Consider the following 18,801-nt stretch of genomic DNA (forward strand, 5'->3'; position numbering starts at 1 on the left):
GCATGTCTAGCACTTGTTCTGCTTAGTAAGTGCCAGGAGGGAGATCGGTGGGGAGGGATGGGGGCGACAAATGGACAAGGGAGTCACGTAGAGAGTGATCCCTGCGGAAAGCAGAGAGAGGGGGGAGGGAAAGATGTGCTTTGTGGTGGGATCCTGTTGGAGGTGGCGGAAGTTACGGAGAATAATGAAGTGAGACCATTGGTTGTGGGAGCACCAGAAATAAGATGAATGTAGTTATCCCCTTTTGTTCAAAAGCCTGATGGCTGAGGGTAGTAACTGTTCTTGAACCTGGTGGTGTGAGTCCAAAGGCACTTGTAGCATCTACCTGATGGCAGTAGCAGGAAAAGAGCATGGCCTGGATGGTGAGGATCTTTGAGGATGAATGCTGTTTTTCTACTGCAGTGTTTCATGTAGATGTAATCAATGATTGGGAATGCTGTACTGGGTCAAATCTATAAACTTCTATAGGATTTTCTGCACAAAGTCATTGGTGTTTCCATACCAGGCTGTAATGCAGCCAGTCAGTACACTTTCCACCTCACATCTATAGAAATGCACCAAGGTTTTTAATGACATGCCAAATCTCCACAGACTCCTGAGAAAATAGGGGCACTGTTGTGCTTTCTTTGCAGTTATATTTGTTATATATAATGGGTCAGGACAGGTCCTCTGAGATAGTGACACCCAGGAATTTAAAGTTACTGACCCTCCCACCTCTGATCCTCTGATGATTACTGGCATGGACCTTTGGTTTCCCTCTCCTGAAGTCTACAATCAGTTCCTTGGTCTTATTGATATTGAGTGAGAGTTTGTTGTTATTACACCACTCAGCCAAGTTTTCAATCTCCCTCCTGTATGCTGATTCACCACCCCTTTGATATAGCTCACCACAGTGGTGTCATCAGCAAACTTGTATATGGTGTTGGAGCTGTACTTAGCCATTCAGTCATAGAAAGCAAGTAGAGCAAGGGGCTAAGCACAGATCCCTGAGGTGGTCCTGTGTGGAGATTGTGGAGGAGATATTTTTGCCAATCTGAACCGACTAGGGTCCGTAAGTGAGGAAATTTAGGATCCAATCCATCCTTTCAGGGGTATTGGGTATTGAGGCCCAGGTCTTGGAATTTACGGATTAGTTTTGAAGGGGTGATGGTATTGAATGCTGAACTGTAATCGATAAAGAGCATCCGGATGTATGCATCTTTGCTGTCCAGATGTTCCAGGGTTGTGTGAAGAGCCAATGGGATGGTATCTACTGTAGGCCTGTTGCTTCAGTAGGCAAATTAGAATGATTCCAAGTTGCCACTCAGACAGGAGCTGATACACTTCAATACCAGCCTTCCAAAAAACTTCATCACTGTGGATGTAAGTGCCACTGGGTGATAGTCATTTAGACAGGTTACCGTGCTCTTTGAATACCGGTACGATTGAAGCCTGCTTGAAGCAGCTGGGTAGTATACACTGCTGGAGCGAGAGGTTGAAGATATCGGTGAATACACCAACCAGTTGGTCAGTACTCAGCCAGGTACTCTGTCCAGACCAGATGAGTTCCTTGGATTCACTCTCTTGAAGGCAGCCTGCATATCACTGACATACTGTATATTGTGAAATATATTGTGAAATTTATTGTTTTATGGCAGCAGAACAATGCAATCATAAAAAGAAGAAACATAATTAGTGCAGAAGGAAAACAAAATAGTGAGGTAGTGTTCATAGGTTCATGCACCGTGAAGAAATCTGATGGCATAGGAGAAGAAACTGTTCCTAAAGTGTTGAGTGTTTGTGTTTCGGCTCCTGTACCTCCTCCCTGGTGGTAAAAATGAGAAGAGGGATATCCTGGATGGTGAGGGTCCTTAATGATAGAAGGTGCCATCTTGAGGTACCGCCTTTTGACAATGCCCTTGATGGTGAGGGAGGGAGCTAGTACCCATGATGAAGCTGGATGGGTCTACAGCCCTCTGTATCTTTTTTTTGGTCCTGTGCAGCAGAGCCTCCATACCAGATGGAATCAACCAGTCAGAATGCTTTTCACAGTACATCTGTAGAAGTTTGCTGGAGTGCATAGTGATAAACCAAATCTCCTCAAACTCCTAACGAAAGATAGCTGCTGAAGTGCCTTCTGTGTAATTGAATCAATATGTTGGGCTGAAGATAGATCCTCTGACATGTTGAAGTGCTGGTGGTTTTATATGTTAAAATATCTCTCTGATTTGTGGTACATTTGATTATAAGGTTTTATGAGAAAAGATTGTGCAAGTCTATGAAATCATTTACTGAATTTAGAAATTAAGTAGTTCAGATTCACTCAGTACTTAATATTGAGAAAAATGTTTACCAGAATGAGTTTGTAAAAAATATTTTACAGAGAAAGAGGAATGTATTTTTGCTATGTAAAAAAGGTCATAATCCGATATTCAGTATTCTGATGCAATTCAATAATGACTGGTTTTTATGTCTGTGAAGGCAGCAGTACTGCTATTAATATACAGTGGCTATGTCTTGCTCCTCAATTGCCATTGGAGTAGATTATTCACTTCATAATCTGATTATTGCTATTTGTAGTTCTCGCTACTCAACTATAATTTGAGAATATGAAGTATATATATTTTACTTCCTGTGCATTTCCCTAACAGTTCATTTTTAAGCAGTATTAATACTATTGCTTTTAGTCTTCAATTCTTAATTTCTGTAAATCTGAATTCACCTTGGTGCACAGAATCTCAAGCAAATTGTACATTAAATGTACTGGATTTCTTCCATGTGGGAAAATCCAGTCTTTATTTTGTTTGGATTTGACTTCCATTTAATTTATAGCTCAAGGACTTTAGCATGATCAAGCTAATCACATGTGTATTTATCACTTGCACACAACTAAGTGATCATCACAAATCGTGCACATTTACATCTTCCCAAGGACCACTATTACAGTTCAAGCTGTGATTATAAAGGGCTCAAATTTTCAGTTGTTAACCCACAAAATATAGCCTTTAATAATTTCAATGCATACTTCACATAAGTGTTGTAATGCATCAATTATAAATCTTCATTCCACTACAGGGTAATGAAATGGGTGACAAATATCCCATATTGTTCACACTGTTCTACATAATTCACAAACACTGTCATTTAGTTGTGTTCACTTTTAAGAGGTGGTGTCTAACGTAATGATGTCAGTGTAAGGGGACTGCTTTTGGTTTGTTTGTAATGGAAGTAAAGGGCTGCGGCTTTTGTTAAGCACATAAAAAGACTCTCACATGTTTTATTCACAAAATCCTACACCAGAAGTACACACTTGTATGTGTTAGATGATGTTGGTATTTTTCTATTTTTGGAAGGCTTTGGGGACAAATGAATCTCAAATGTTTATCACCACTCAGTACAAGCAATGCAATTAGCTTCATTTTGTAGTATCTAAATCCTGTTTAATGTTAAGGTATAAAAGCAAAGTTATTCAGTGCAGATTGGAATTTAATGTTAATGTATCAATATCCCATCAGGAATACATTTTAAAAATCTGTAGACATCTTGCCTGTTCAGTATTTATTTGGCAGAATTTATTCAAGATAAAATATTATTATCACAGAGGCTTTACTCCTTCTGCTGTTCTATATTCAGATAATAATCAAATTTAACAGAAATGAAACTCCTGACTGAGGAAATAGCAATAGAAATAGCAGGAGATTCGATTTCCTGTGAGGCATAAACATATTTTTAAAAAACTGGATTTTATCTGCAGGCTATGTCATTCTGTGTCGCAATCCTTTCTGATTGGTAGCTGTGTGCAGCTGAAGACTTGAGCTTGTAATGAAAGAAGCAGCAAGAAATGTCATTAGAAGAACATATTTTATTTACTTACCTTAGCTGTATAGATAGATCTATACATAATGGTCAAACTGGGATAGACTTTTATACTCATCATTAACTAGATCCAAGGCAAGTTGGCAATCATACTATCAGGATGGAATTGAAATGCATTCTTTATTGGCATATTCTCACACATTGATTCAACCCGTTCCATGGATTTTCAGTGTTGTTTTTGAACTGGCAGCATATCTACCAAAATCCATTGTTGATCTACAAAATGTGGAATGTACTGCATGAAATCAGCAGGTGAGGATGGACTTTATTAAGTTTATTTTAGGAACTGGAACACTTACATTTGTTCTGCAATATGCTTCATTTCACCTGTTTTGGGTGTAGCACACTGATGCATTAGAATGGAAACAATGGTGTGCAGTAATTTTCAACTTTACTTTTGTTAAATAATCTGCAACAAAGCCGAAAATTTAAATTGTCATATTTTTCTGAACTAAATTGCAGGCATTTGACTATAGTAATTCTCTGTTGCTATTTGAGTGCAGTGGTACATTTAAAGCACAGCTTCTACGTTACTGAAATATATAAATATTAATATATACTGATTGTAAAACAATGACCCTAGCAATAACTTTTGAGAGGGGATAGAATTTAGATGATGCAAGTTTTAAAAAATGAAATTGTGTAGTTTTGATTTGTAAATCTATCAATTCATCTACAGATTACTAAAAAAAGAAATATTAGGTAGATGTATTCATCTTGACAATGAGGAGAGTGTGCTGTTTCAGCTATCTGTAGCATCATTGGCTATGGAAATCAGTGAGGGTCTATATTTACATTGGCATGGGAAATGCCTGTACTTGGCCAGAGGATGACAGAGGATTAGTTAAAAAGGGGTATATCAATACCTCCGCACCATCCACCACAAGAGGGACTTCCCGGTGGCCAAACATTTTAGTTCTGATTTGCATTCCCGTTCCGATAACGTCAGTCCATGGCCTCTTCGTGTGCCAAGATGAGGCCATCCTCAGGGTGGATGAGCTACACCGTATATTCTGTTTAGGTACCTTCCAATCTGAAGGTATGAATATAGATTTCTCCTTCCAGTGAACAGAATATTCCCCCTCCCCTCACTTCCTCTATTCCTCATTCTGACATTTCATTTCTTCTCACCTGCCCAGAACTTCCCCTGGGTCCCCTCCTCCTTCCCCATCTCCTATTGTCCACTCTTCTCTCCTCTCTTCCCTTGGCCTTTCCCATCCACCTGGCTTCACTTATCACCTTCCAGCTAGCCTCTTCCCCCTTCCCCCACCTTTTTATTCAGGTCTCTGCTTTCTCAGTGTCTCTACCTGAAACGTCGACTGTTCACTCTTTTCTGTAGATGCTGCCTGACCTGCTGATTTTCTCCAGCATTTTGTGTGTTGCTTTGATTTCCAACATCTGCCGATTTTCTCATATTTGTTAATATGTAAATGGTTTTGTAGACATCTATATGAGAAAGCTTTTGGATGCCATATGAGGGACTGCTGTCACATGTAGTATCATTCTACAGGATGAGTCAGCACCTGCAAGAATAACAAGATTGGTGGTAGATGCAAAAATATATTTATGAGTTTTAAACAGATTGTTGATGTAAATGAATACAGTGGCTGTTTAAACCCAGATTTACGTCAAGGATGGGTATTCTTGATTCTATATTTGATTCATTCTGATGTTGCTTGAAGACTGATTCCAACCACAGATATAGGTGGAGACAGATGTACTGTACATCAAATTACATTAGCCTAGATTATTTTGCACTGTTATATTTGGAAAGTTGGAAGTCTGGTACGCAGGGCTTGTCCTGTAGAAGTGAGGTCTGATGGCAAATTATATGTATTCTCACCTATATCTGTGCAAATCATGTTTCTTGGCATCCACAATATTTATTGAGTTAAATGAAGATTGACATTCTCCAACAGTTTTTGTGGTCAATTATTGATAAGTGCATCTTTGCGGAGAGCTCACCAGTACAGACATCAAATGAGGTTTAACTCTGATCCACACTTCAATAAACTTGTTATCTAAATTTTCTTATGAAAGGGTAGTCAACTGCATGATGCCACAAAGTATTGCTAGTGCTGGGGAGATGAATCCTAACAAGAGTTGCTTGTTTCTGGAGTGATTGGAAGTCTCTGTCAATCACAATTATCTTGTGAATTGGTACTTTATTGGACAGGATATGTTTAAGAACAAATTCAACCTCATTATATTCCATGAAAAACACCAAATGTCAAGGGGTACAACTTAGAGTAGTTCAATAGTTTAATCTATAGCTTTTTTGCTGTTGTTTAAAAAAGAATAAGCATCATAATGTTAAGAGTATATGCTACCAAATAAGTGTTTATAATGGAGTGATTATGTTGTGACATATGCCCAATATTTTAAAAGTTAGCATATGATGTTGGTGGATTTGATTCATCTTTGCACAAAGTTTAACAAGCATTTCCTTGAAAGCAAAATTATTTTTTAGTATACCATTCTGAAGAATGTATAATAAAAAGAAAAATAGTCTCTGTCCGTGTTACAAAAATGTAGGCAATGTTATAATCCTTCGCACTATGAGTATTCATTACTACTGTCCTTACCTCTGCTGCCTAATGTTCCTCCAAATATAACAAAAAAAGAGGTCAGTGTGATGTAGCTATTCTCATTGACAAAGCATTTTGGACCTTTTTAATTCCGGTGTTTTTGTTGGAGAGGTGCGTGAGTATAGACATTAAAGGAGGAGTCGTTCACCAGATTCATTTTTGGGACAGCAGGTTTATTTTATAAGAGATTAAGCAGACTATGCCTGTATTCTATGTTTAGAAGAACAGTGATCTAATTGAATCCCAACTCTTACAGGTTTACAGCATAGATGTTTTTCTTTCGCTGTGGTATCTGAACTCTGGATTATAATCTCAAAGTAAGGATCCCCCTTTCAAACAAGTAAGAGGAGAAATAATTTCTTCACTGAAAAAATAGTAAATCTTTGGAATTCCTCATCCAAGAAGGCTGCAGAGGCTTAGTTGCTGAGTCTATTCATGACGGGGATCTTGAGATTTTTAGATATGATTGGATTTGAGGGATACTCAATTAGTAGAGCAAAGTGGCAAGTGGGTAAATGATCAGCTGTCATTGGATGGCAGAGCAGGCGTGAGGGGCTGAATGATCAGCTTTTGTTTCTAACTACTTGTTTAAACAGAATTTGGAAGCTCTTTACTTAATCATGTGCAATGCAATTCATATGTACTTATTTACTATTGGGATATGGGAATTCATCTAATTCACAATGGTCTCAAGAAGATGGATCAAGGGTTTACCTTAAAAACATTTCGACACACTACAACAAAACAAAGCATATTATCGTAGGACTGGAGTTGGATTTAAATTACCCCACAGAGGACAGGAGGACTTTAGTGAACCTATTGGAATTTAATGACCGTTTTGATGATTTTTATGCATAAAAGGTTATTTCTACCAAATTTTCAGGAAAAAAAAGCTAAATACTAGCACTTCAATTGTCATGATGAGATTTGAATTCTGGACAATTAGTTTAGCCTTTGGATTGTTGGTATAGTGATAATTGCCTTCAAGTGGAAGGTGTCCTACTGTCTAACAATAGACTGTGATTAAATGTATAATAATAGCCTGAGTACTTTCTACTTTCTATCATATATTTTCAAACTGAAGCATTGCTTTTCAACCTTATTTGAATGTATTTTAGTTATTCTTAAGGAATGCCAATAAACAACGCTCTGCTTCTTTTAAATGCATGTAGGACTTCTGACCTTATTTTGCATTTAAAATATTATTCTGTAATAAAAATGTACCTCTGGATTTTTAGTTAATTGACTAATTCTCAGTAGGTTATTTAATACTCCTTCATACTATGAACATTCATTACTACTGTCCCTGCCTCTGCTGCCACCTCTCTCCAGTATGAAATAGAAAAAGAGGTCATTGTGAGGCAGTAGTCTCATTGCTTCATGTGTAAAAGGAATCTTGACCGATATATACTGAATAATTGATTTCTTATATTAAATGTCAAAATAATTCTATGGTTTATTCACAAGTACTGATTAAGATTGTGTTACCCCACAGAGGAGGTAGTGCAGTTTTTTTTATTACAGTTGTACCTTTCACTCTTCCATTGTAGCATTATAGCACCCAGAGCATAGGAAAACATCTAAAATATTTTATGACACTGTAACTGAAGAAAGTATTTGACCAAAGGAAATATTTCTTGTGAAACTAAAATAGTGTTTTGTAACCAGGGTATAAGAAATTATTTGAAATATATAAGGTATTGTGGTTGGAATGATCATACCTTGACTGGAATGTCTTCCATGATGAGGATGTCTCCAAATTCACTGATGGAGTCACGTGCTTCATCCGAAAGTGCATCAACGATGTTGTCCCCCAGAAGCTGGTCTGGGTCATCCCGAACCAGAAACCCTGGATCAGTAGTTCTGTGCAGGCAGCGCTTTACAACAACGAGTTTACATCGCTGGAGATCAACTAGAGCTCAAGAAAAGCAGCTATGATCTGTGTAAAGCTATTACAGCTGCGAAACAACAATATAGGGAGAAGATTGAGTCAAGATTCACAACGAATAGCACATGTGACTTGTGGCGAGGGCTGCATACCATCACAGACTTCGAAGGCAAACATTGTGGTGCTGCCAACATCGCAACCTCTCTCCCAGATGAGCTCAATCACTTTTATGCGAAGTTCGATGTCACTAACTCTGAGCCTCAGAGGAAAACCACCGCTACAACCTGCAACCTGTTCATCTCTATGGCTGAGGTTCGCAGATGTTTCCAACGAGTAGACAGTTGCAAGGCTACGGGACTGGGCGGCATCCCAGGGCGAGTACTTAGGATTTGTGCAGCACAACTGGCAGGTATGTTTACAGACATTTCTCCCCCTCCCAGTATAGAGTGCCCTTCTGCTTCAAATTATCTACCATTGTCCCTGTACCAAAAAAGACCAAGGTAACATGCCTGAACGACTGGTGTCCTGTCGCACTCACCTCAGTAATAAGCAAATGCTTTGAAAGGCTGGTCAAGGATTACATCTGCAGCTTGCTACCAGTCAAACTGGACCCCCTACAATTCGCCTACCGACACAACCGATCGATAGATGACGCAATAGCCGCTGCTCTACATACCATCCTTACGCATTTGGAGAAGAAGGATCCTTATGTGAGAAAGCTGTTCTTGGACTACAGTTCAGCATTCAACACCATAGTTCCATCCAGGCGCAACAAGAAACTCAGAGTCTTTGGCCTTGACCCTGCCTTGTGTAGCTGGATCCTGGACGTCCTGTCAGATCGCCAGCAGGTTGTAAGAGTGGACTCCCTCACCTCCAACTCTCTGACTCTCAATACAGGAGCCCCTCAGGGCTGCATACTGAGTCCCCTCCTTAACTCCTTGTATAACCATGACTGTATCGCCACCCACAGCTCCAATCTGCTAATTAAATTTGCCGATGACACTACATTGATCGGCCTTACCTCAAACAATAACGAGTGGCCTACAGGGAAGAAGTCATCTCCCTGACACAGTGGTGTCAAGAAAACAACCTCTCCCTCAATGTCGCAAAAACAAAGGAGCTGGTTGTGGATTACTGGAGGAATGGAGACAAGCTAACCCCTATTGACATCAATGGATCTGGGGTTGAGAGGATAAACAGCTTAAATTTCCTCGGTGTCCACATCATTGAGGACCTCACATGGTCTGTACACACCAGCTGTGTGGTGAAGAAGGCATAACAGCGTTTCTTTCACTTAAGATGGTTGAGGAAGTTTGGTATGGGCCCCCAGATCCTAAGAACTTCCTACAGGGGCACAATTGAGAGCATCCTGACTGGCTGCATGACTGCCTGGTACGGGAACTGTACCTTTCTTAATTGCAGGACTCTGCAGAGAGTGGTGCGGACAGCCCAGCACATCTGTAGTTGTGAACTTCCCTTGATTCAGGACATGTACAGGGACAGGTATGAAAAAAGGGCTGGTAGGATCATTGGGGACCCAAGCTGTCCCAACCGCAATCTATTCCAGCTCCTACCATCTGGGAAGCGGTACCACAGCATAAAAGCCAGGACCAACAGGCTCCAGGGACGACTTCTTCCACCAGGCCATCAGACTGATCAACTCACACTGACTTGAGTGTACTCTGTATTACATTGACTGTCCTATTTATTATAACTTTATAAATTACTGTGAGTGCACATTGCACATTTAGATGGAGATGTAATGTAAAGATTTTTACTCCTCGTGTGTGAAGGATGTAAGAAATAAAGTCAATTCAATTCATATCACTCAAGGGGAATAGTAGTTATTAGACAGTTCCTGGTGATGCTTAAGAAGTGTATCTGGCAGTTATATACTAATGATAATTACAACAAGTACCATAAAGGCACAGTGGAAAATGGGCTAATAAGTCTGATGTCGATTTTGCTGTGAAATGCTGATAGCTCACTGCTTCTGTGTCAAGTTTGGTTTGCTAAAAATCCAAACTTCCATTCCCCAGAGTGCATTTTCGTGCTGGCTCATGGAACCTAATGGCAAACTTCAAAGTTATTGCAATTCCACAGTACTTATGCCAGGTTAGATATGGCAAAGGATGAAATCATCATTTATTTGAGTGGTGAGCAATTCTTGCAAGGGAATAAAATATATTGTATTAACTATTATTTAATGATTTCATTTATAGGTTTTTCATTAATATATATATTTCTATAATTTATTAAATATTTTAATTTTTGAATGATGCTGACTTTCAAAAACATTCAACAATATTCAGTTTTTTGGTTAACCTTGACAGCCAACTAAACTGCCAATGCTGCTTAGCTGGTTACAAAATGCTTTCATCATTTTCCTTGACCGTATGATGGGATTTATGCTTATTATGTAGTACTATAATGGAGCAAGGATTTTCCAGCCCTAGGAAATCCGCACAAGATAGGCATTGAACATCCTCGTATAACAGTCTCAATTGCAGAGGACCTTCATTTGACTCAGAAGATAAAGATGCTTAGGATTCAGAGTGAATTGCAAGTTTGGATTCAGAATTTGCCAATAGAAGTCAGAGAGTATGGGTGGGATGCTCTTTTTCTGGCTGTAAGTTTGTGATCATTTGTGTTCTGCAAGGATTGGTGCTTGAACCTCTGTTTGCTTTATATATATCATCGTCATCATCACCATCATCATTATATGCTGTGTCGTATGATGTAGGCAATCATGGTCTCGTGACCATGATTGTTCTTGGCAAATTTTTCTATAGAAGTGGTTTGCCATTGCCTGCTTTTGGGCGGTATCTTTACAAGACAGGTGAGCCCAGCCATTATCAATACTCTTCAAGATTGTCTGCTTGCCATCAGTGGTCACATAACCAGGACTTGTGATGTGCACCAGCTGCTCAAACAACCACCCATTTTATATATATCAAAGATTTGGATGAAATGTAGATGAGTGGATTAGTAAATTTGAAGATGATATAAAGATTGATGGTGATGTGGATAGCGCAGAAGAATAGCAACCGTGGAATATAGATCAGTTGCAGTAATGGGCAGAGAAATGGCAGATGGAGTTTAACTCAACTGAATGCGAAGTGTTACACTTTGGGAGATCAAATGTAAAGAGGTAGTGCAGTGCCCTGAATAGTGTTGATATGTGGAGGAACAAATTCCATAGCTTCCTAAAAATAACAACACAGGTTTATAGCATGGTAAATAAGACTTATAGTGTTCTTTTCTTTACCAGTCAAGCAGTTGGGTGGTTATGTTGCAGCTTTATAAAACTCTAGTTAGGCCACATCTGAAGTATTGTATTCAGTACTGGTTGCCCCATTATAGGAGGAATGTCAAATCTTTGGAAAGGGTGCAGAAGAGACGTACTTGGATGCTGCCCAGATTAGAAGGCATGTACAATAAGGAGAGGCTGGACAAACTTGGGTTGTTTTCTCTGGAGTGGTGGAGGATGAGGGAAGATCAGACATACATTTATAAGATTATGAAAGGTATCGACAGGGTAGACAGCCAGTATCTACCATTGGGGAGGAGGTAGAGGAGCCTGAAGACACACTCAATGTTTTTAGGAACAGCTTCTTCTCCTTCACCATCAGATTTCTGAACAGTCCGTGAATCCATGAACACTACCTCTTTCACACTATTTATTTATTGCAACTTATTGTAAATTTTTATGAGTTGCACTATACTGCTGCCACGAAACGACACATTTCAATACATATATCAGTGATAATATGCCTGATTCTGAATTCTGGTCTTGATCTTTTTCCCAAGGTTAAAATGTATAATACCAGAGAGCATGCTTTTAAGGTGAAAGCAGGCAAATCCAAAGAAAATATGCAGGTCAGATATTTTTACACAGAGAGTGGTTGGTGCCTGAGATATGCTGCCTGGGGTTAATGGAGGAAAATACAATAGAGGCTTTCAAGAGGCTCTTAGATAGGCATTTGAATATGCAGGAAATTTAAAGTATATGGACACTGTGTAGGCAGAAAGGAATCGGTGAATTGGGCATTTGATTACTAATTTCATTGGTTTGGCACATCATTGTGAGTAGGTGGCCTGTCCAGTGTTGTCCTTTTCTATGTTCTATTTACTAGATAATTTGTAATCATTGTAATAACTTGTAATTATTATGTATTCTTTGCTAGTAATTAAGACATACGGGAAAGATTATTTTGAACTGTATACAATAATGGAAGAATAAATAGTCGCATTTTGAAATGTGGTAGCTAAATATGTTTTTTTTGAAGCTTGATCTGTTTTTAGATGTTTGCTTGAGAAATAGTAATTGGCAAAAGCAAATGTTCACCTTAATTGTTCATGATCAATGCCATGAAAGATCTTATTTGTCCTGTAGTGTTTGTAATGAGCATTTACCATCTTGATTATTTTCTGTTTAAATTATTAGAGATTTTATAGTTTCACATGTGAATTACGAATTCATTGGTCTGACTTTGGAAGTGCATTTCCATTACTGCCATCAGGCAGGAGGTACAGGAGCCTGAAGACCACACTCAACATTTTCGGAACAGCTTCTTCCCCTCTGCCATCAGATTTATGAATGGTCCATGAACACTGCTATAACTCTTTCACAGTATTTATTTTGTTTATTATTATAAATTCCAGTCATTTTTGTCTTGCACTGTACTGCTGCACAGAAGAACGAATTTCATGACATAATGTATGTCAGTGAAAATAAACCTGATCCCGATTCTATTTCTGTAATTATTATTTCTGATGGCAAATCCTCATGAGTTTTAATTAATTAAAATATTATAGTCCTCCTTATTCCTGAAGATTGTAATTTATATACCGAACTTCACTATCCTTTGAAGATAACAACGACACAGATTATGTTTTATTTGGCCCTTTGTTTGTGCTCGGTATCCACTCCAATTTCCTGTTTTAATAACAGACAAATTTGTGCAGCTTCATGGTACCAGTTGACCATGAAGTTAGGCACCCTGAGAGACAGAGTAGACCATGTGACAAAGGCTGTTAAACAACTATCAATTTTCCCCAACAATCAATTTAAATAAAATCTGTCTTTAAAAGTTCCGCCTCATATTAATTAACACATGTAAAAGCACTTAACTTTTTAATTAAGGTGAGAGGTCCTATACAGAGCTGAACAGTTTACCCAGACTTGGCAGTGAGTACACCAATGGAACAAGGTCAAATGCACTGACATTCAATTTGCATATCTCTCCCAATTTACCTTTCAATTCGTGGATGGGAAGTCAAAGGCGTGATGTCAAAGGCGCGATGATTGGCATGTGATTCTTTAGGGAGTCACTTGCCTGAGAGTTTCAGTTCAATATTTTCTTCCTTGATAGCAAAGTTTTAAAATATAATTACAGGTCGTTTTTATTTCACCACCTTCAGATACTTGCCATAGTTTTTCTTTCATAGAAAATTATTTCACAATTCATAGAGCACATACTGTGTTTGTGCAGAAAGCTTTCACCTTTTAAATATCAAACTGTCGCCTTCTTTAAGTGTTTGTTTAAAATGCATCCTAGCTTTAAATGGCAAAACTAACATTTGATATCAGGTTAAACTGTATTGTGGAATATTACACGTACACCATAAAAGATAATTGTTTTGCTATTGCTCCAAAGGTCATGAAAAAAATGGAGCAAATGTAAACACAGTATGAGATCAGCACAGAATTGCTTCATCTATCAGAAAGGGGTAAAATAATTGTGTTCACTCATATCTTAAATTACTTTAAAGCATTTAGATCACTGTGAAAGACAAGAATGCCATGTATTTTAAACTTCCAACAGAGTTTGATCAAAGCCATTTAAATTTAGAGATTCTTGCAGAGTCGGCCAGTGGCAATGGCTACCCTGTTTCCTACTAGGGTTTGAATATTATTTTACAAGCTGATGTGAACTTTGATCTGTCAAATACTAGGAAGCTACAAACCTGTCTCACATGGTTTATATTAACTTTGAGTGCATCCAAGCTTTACTGTGTATCACCAGGTAGTTAGGACTGAGGGAAGAGGATTAGTATCTGTAAGTGATTGGAATGTTTTCTTTCTTTTTCAGTGTGGAGGGTGATGCTGCAGGAAGTGAGACCGGCACTTCTCTTGACAGCCCCTCAAGCTACAGCCACGGCCCAATAACTCTCAGTGCTGCTGCTAGCCCTGATCAGTTTGATGGTTCTTCACTGGTGTCATTCCCTGTCTCACCTGGTCAGCAACGTCCTAGGAGGCCAAAGCTTCAGCATTCCACCTCCATATTACGAAAACAAGCAGAGGAAGATGCAATCAAGCGATCAAGATCATTGTCAGAGAGCTATGAACTCTCATCAGATCTTCAGGATAAACAGGTAATGACTTTTCTTTTAGGATATGTCCATATGTACAGCAAGTAAATTTTAAAAAATAATAAAAGCAAGTTAATATTGCAATTTATGTAGGAGCTTAAATCAAACTACTGTTTAGAATAGGGAAATGAGTTTGTAGTTCACTAGCTTAACGATACTGTATTCTTCCTCATTCAAGCTTATCCATCCTTCTAAAACTGCCAGATTATTCCTTATGGTTAGCCTTTGTAATTTTACTGGTATAAATTTAAGGTTATTCAAAACTGCTGGCTGAACTCTAACTTGCAACAAGCCCCATTCACCCATCACCTCTAGATATGCTGACCTATGCTGGCTCACTGTTAAGCTGACTTTTTGACTTCAAATATTCTTATTATCATTTTCAAATTCCACTGCTGTCTTGCATCTCCTTATTTCTATAATTACCTCTGACATCTAACTATCCATTACTTATCCCTGTCCTTCTCACATTCTGACCTCTTGAATGTCCCTAATTAAAACATCCTGCTGGTAGCTATGACTTTAACTGACAAGGCAGTAAACCCTGTAAATCCCTCTGAGATAATCTCTTGTCATGTCTTTTTTCCTTAGTTATGTAGTCTAACATCTATCTGCTTAATCTGCCCTGGCATTTTTTTTGTAATTAATAACATTCCTACAAATGCTGTTGATTTTGTTGCTGTGTTAAAGCACAACAGAAGTTATGGTGGTACTGGTGAGAGTGTCATTATGTCCTATGCAATCTATGATATTGGGGTGATTAGCCACAAGTTTCATATCATTACCAAAAAGGGATTAAATTTATAGGAGATTGTTTTGAACGAGGTATATTGATGTCATTTGAACAATTAAAGGATAAATATAAAATATCAAATAATACTTTCTTTTGTTACTTTCAATTAAGGGCTTACTTAAAAGGTAAGCTGGGTCAAACAATGTTTTTGCCAAAACCTAATGAAATTGAAATTTTAATTCAAAAAGGGAAAATTAAAAAATTTATTTCTTGTATGTATAATTTGATTCAAGAACAGACAATTAAACAAGGAACCCATAAGTCAAAGCAAAAATGGGAAACAGATCTGAATATTAATATTGATGAAACAAATTGGTCAAAACTCTGTCTTGACAGTATGACAAATACAATAAATGTTCGACTTAGATTAATACAATATAATTTTTTACACCAATTATATATTACACCACAAAAAATAAATAGATTAAATTCAAATCTATCCGATAAATGCTTTCGGTGTAATCAAGAAATTGGTACTTTTTTACATTCTACTTGGTCTTGTTTTAAAATTCAACCCTTTTGGATAAATTTAAGAGTCTTATTGGAACAAATTACTGGAACTCAACTTCCACATAACCCTGTATTATTTCTATTAGGTGATATTGAAGGGATAAAGCCGAAACAAATTGAATAAATATCAGAAAGAATTTATCAAAATTGCATTGGCAGTAGCTAAGAAGACTATAGCAGTTACTTGGAAATCTGATTCGTATTTAAGTATGGATCGTTGGAATAACAAAATGGCTAGTTCTATTCCACTCGAAACAATTACTTATAATTTAAGAGATAAATATGTAACATTTTTGAATATTTGGTGCCCTTATTTACAAAAGATAGGATGGCATATTTAAGTGCTCTGATAAAGATCTTGGTCCCGTGGGGAAAGTAACGAATAATTATACCAAATTTATTTTGAATCCCATGGAGCATGTGGAAACCTTCCAATACCCAGGCGGCTCTTTTTTTTTTCTCTTTTCTTTCTTTTTAGGTAGGACTATATATGGGGGGGGAGGGTTAAGGGGAGGGGGGAGGGTAGATTTTATCTTTTCATGTATCTTTTTGAAAACTCAATAAAAATTATATTACAAAAAAAAGTTTCATATCATCATCGTCATAGATACCACCTATTTCTATTCATTCTTATGTTGAAGCACACTATTCGGTGTTTCAGTATCCTAATCGACTGTGAACCAAACTTCGAACATCGCATATGGCTAGAAATTTTAGCACACTGCTGGATGCACTGGATCGAAGCAATGATAAGGCAATTATAGTCCATTAAAGCACAGTTGCAGGTATAACTGACTGAGTATTGCATGTTATTGTCAACAATAACATGCCCAATTGGACCTGTGCTGTGACTTGAGTTGGAAAGGGAGGCATCAGAGCCTAACATTTTGAAATACAAGTCAGGAATTTGAAATGAGGATATACACATCTGATAGGGATGGTGTGGGAGAAGAGGAAGGATCATGTCCAAACCCAGCATATTTGACTGGGAGGTTGGGGTATCTGGTAAGTATGGTTATTTGACAGTGATTGAGAGGTAGGCAGTTGCTGATTGAGGCATTTGTAGGTGTGAGAGGTAATGATGAAGGATAAACCTAGGTGTTCCATTTAGTTGTGCCCCATGTTCCTGGTGATATATGAAAAGGAAAGATGTATGGAGAATAATGCCATCTCTTATGCCCCCCACTCTCATAACAGATGGCATTATTCCCTATACATTTTTCAACAGAAATCATGTAGAGAAGTGTAATGGTGACTAGCAGGTGGAAGTTTCTCGTTAAATTTTCAAAGTGGCAGACAATGTGGTTGTCATTATGTTTCACTGCGGGGAGGTAAAAAGGTTTTCATTTGCTTGTGTTGAGGATGAAAGTTGATTTGCAATTGACTTTCCTGGGATCTAATACTTCTTGTCTCCAACGCAATAATATATCTGATCTGCCCATTTATTTATTTTGTTGAAGCCCCGATTCTTCCCTTCATAGTCTGTTAAAGGTGCTGGTGCTCCTGCCATGCCTCTCATTTTTACCAGCTCCTTTTACACTCCACTTCTCATTATCATGCTTGTTATTATATTTCATGCAACCACCGTTCATATTATTATTTTATCTGCATGGTCTTCACTGAGTCTCATTGCTTCTTTAGTTTGACATGCATTTTAATCTAGTTTCATTTCTTTGAACAAATAGCATCATTAAGCTTACCTTATTTTATTCATCTAGGGAAAAAGTTATATAGCCTCTATTTCTCTTCTAGAACTGCTTCTATACTTTTCAAACTGCATTTATATGGTGCTCATCCATCTCAATATTGTGTAAATAAGCCTTGTGTTTTTTAGCTGTAATTATTGACTCCCTATGGGACTTTGTTTGACTGTCAGTATTCTAGTTTGCTATGTCCTGTCAAACCTCACATGCAGAAGCTAAAGGCCAGTGCTTGATTTATGTAGTTTACTGCTCTGACCAGTTTTGAGTGGTTCCTATGGCAATATTAACAGAGTTTCTCTTCATTGCTCTTTTACACACAAACTGTAAACCACTCTAAACACAAGAGATTCAGCAGGTGCTGTAAATCCAGAGCAAAACGCACACAAACTACTGGAGGAACTCAGTGGATCAGGCGGCATCTATGGAAATGAATAAACAGTCGACATTTTGTAAAAATACCCTTCTTCGGGAAGGGGGGATAAGGCAGAATAAAAAGATGAGGGGCAGGGAGGAGGAAGGAGTACTAGTTAGAAGGTAACAGATAAAACTAGATGGGTGGACAAGGTAAAGGGCTGGAGAAGAAGGAATCTGACAGGAGAGGAGAGAGCACCATGGAAGAAAAGGAAGAAGGAGGAAGTGATAGGAAGGTGAGGAGAAAGAGGTAAGAGGCCCGAGTAGGCATTAGAAGAGAGAAGGGTGAGGGAGCAAGATTTACTGGAAGGAGAAATCGATGTTTGTGCCATCTGGTTGGAGCCCACTTGGATGGAATATAAGTAGTTGCTCCTCCACCCTGAGAGTGGGCTCATAGTGGCAAAAGAGGAGGCCTTGGGCTGACATGTCGGAATGGGAATCAGGATGGGAATTAAAAGAGTTGGCCACTAGGAAATTCTGCTTTGGGCAGATGGAGTGGAAGTGCTCGACAAAGTGGTCCCCCAATTTGCATTAGGTTTCACCAATGTTGAAGAGACTGCATAGGGAGCACCAGATAAAATACAAGACCCCAACAAATTCATAGGTGAAGTGTTGCCAAACCCAGAGGGACTGTTTGGGATGCTGAATGGAGGTGAGGGAGGAAGTGAATGGGCAGGT

The 18,801-nt window shown here is 38.3% G+C and overlaps 1 protein-coding gene across 5 annotated transcripts in view; it reads left to right on the forward strand.

Annotated features, from left to right (window-relative positions):
• Positions 1-18,801, forward strand: part of iqsec1b (IQ motif and Sec7 domain ArfGEF 1b) — a 518,432-nt gene that overhangs the window by 420,164 nt on the left and 79,467 nt on the right. For 4 of the 5 annotated variants that reach the window (XM_063068138.1, XM_063068134.1, XM_063068137.1 and 1 more), the window contains one exon: positions 14,427-14,709. In XM_063068138.1, coding sequence (XP_062924208.1) covers positions 14,427-14,709 — 283 coding nt within the window. Of the gene's footprint in view, positions 1-3,870; positions 4,108-14,426; positions 14,710-18,801 lie in introns of those variants that run through there. The other variant, XM_063068136.1, reaches the window with a different exon arrangement.

This window comes from Mobula hypostoma, chromosome 15 (assembly GCF_963921235.1).
Source record: "Mobula hypostoma chromosome 15, sMobHyp1.1, whole genome shotgun sequence".
In the NCBI taxonomy this organism is placed as follows: Eukaryota; Metazoa; Chordata; class Chondrichthyes; order Myliobatiformes; family Myliobatidae; genus Mobula; species Mobula hypostoma.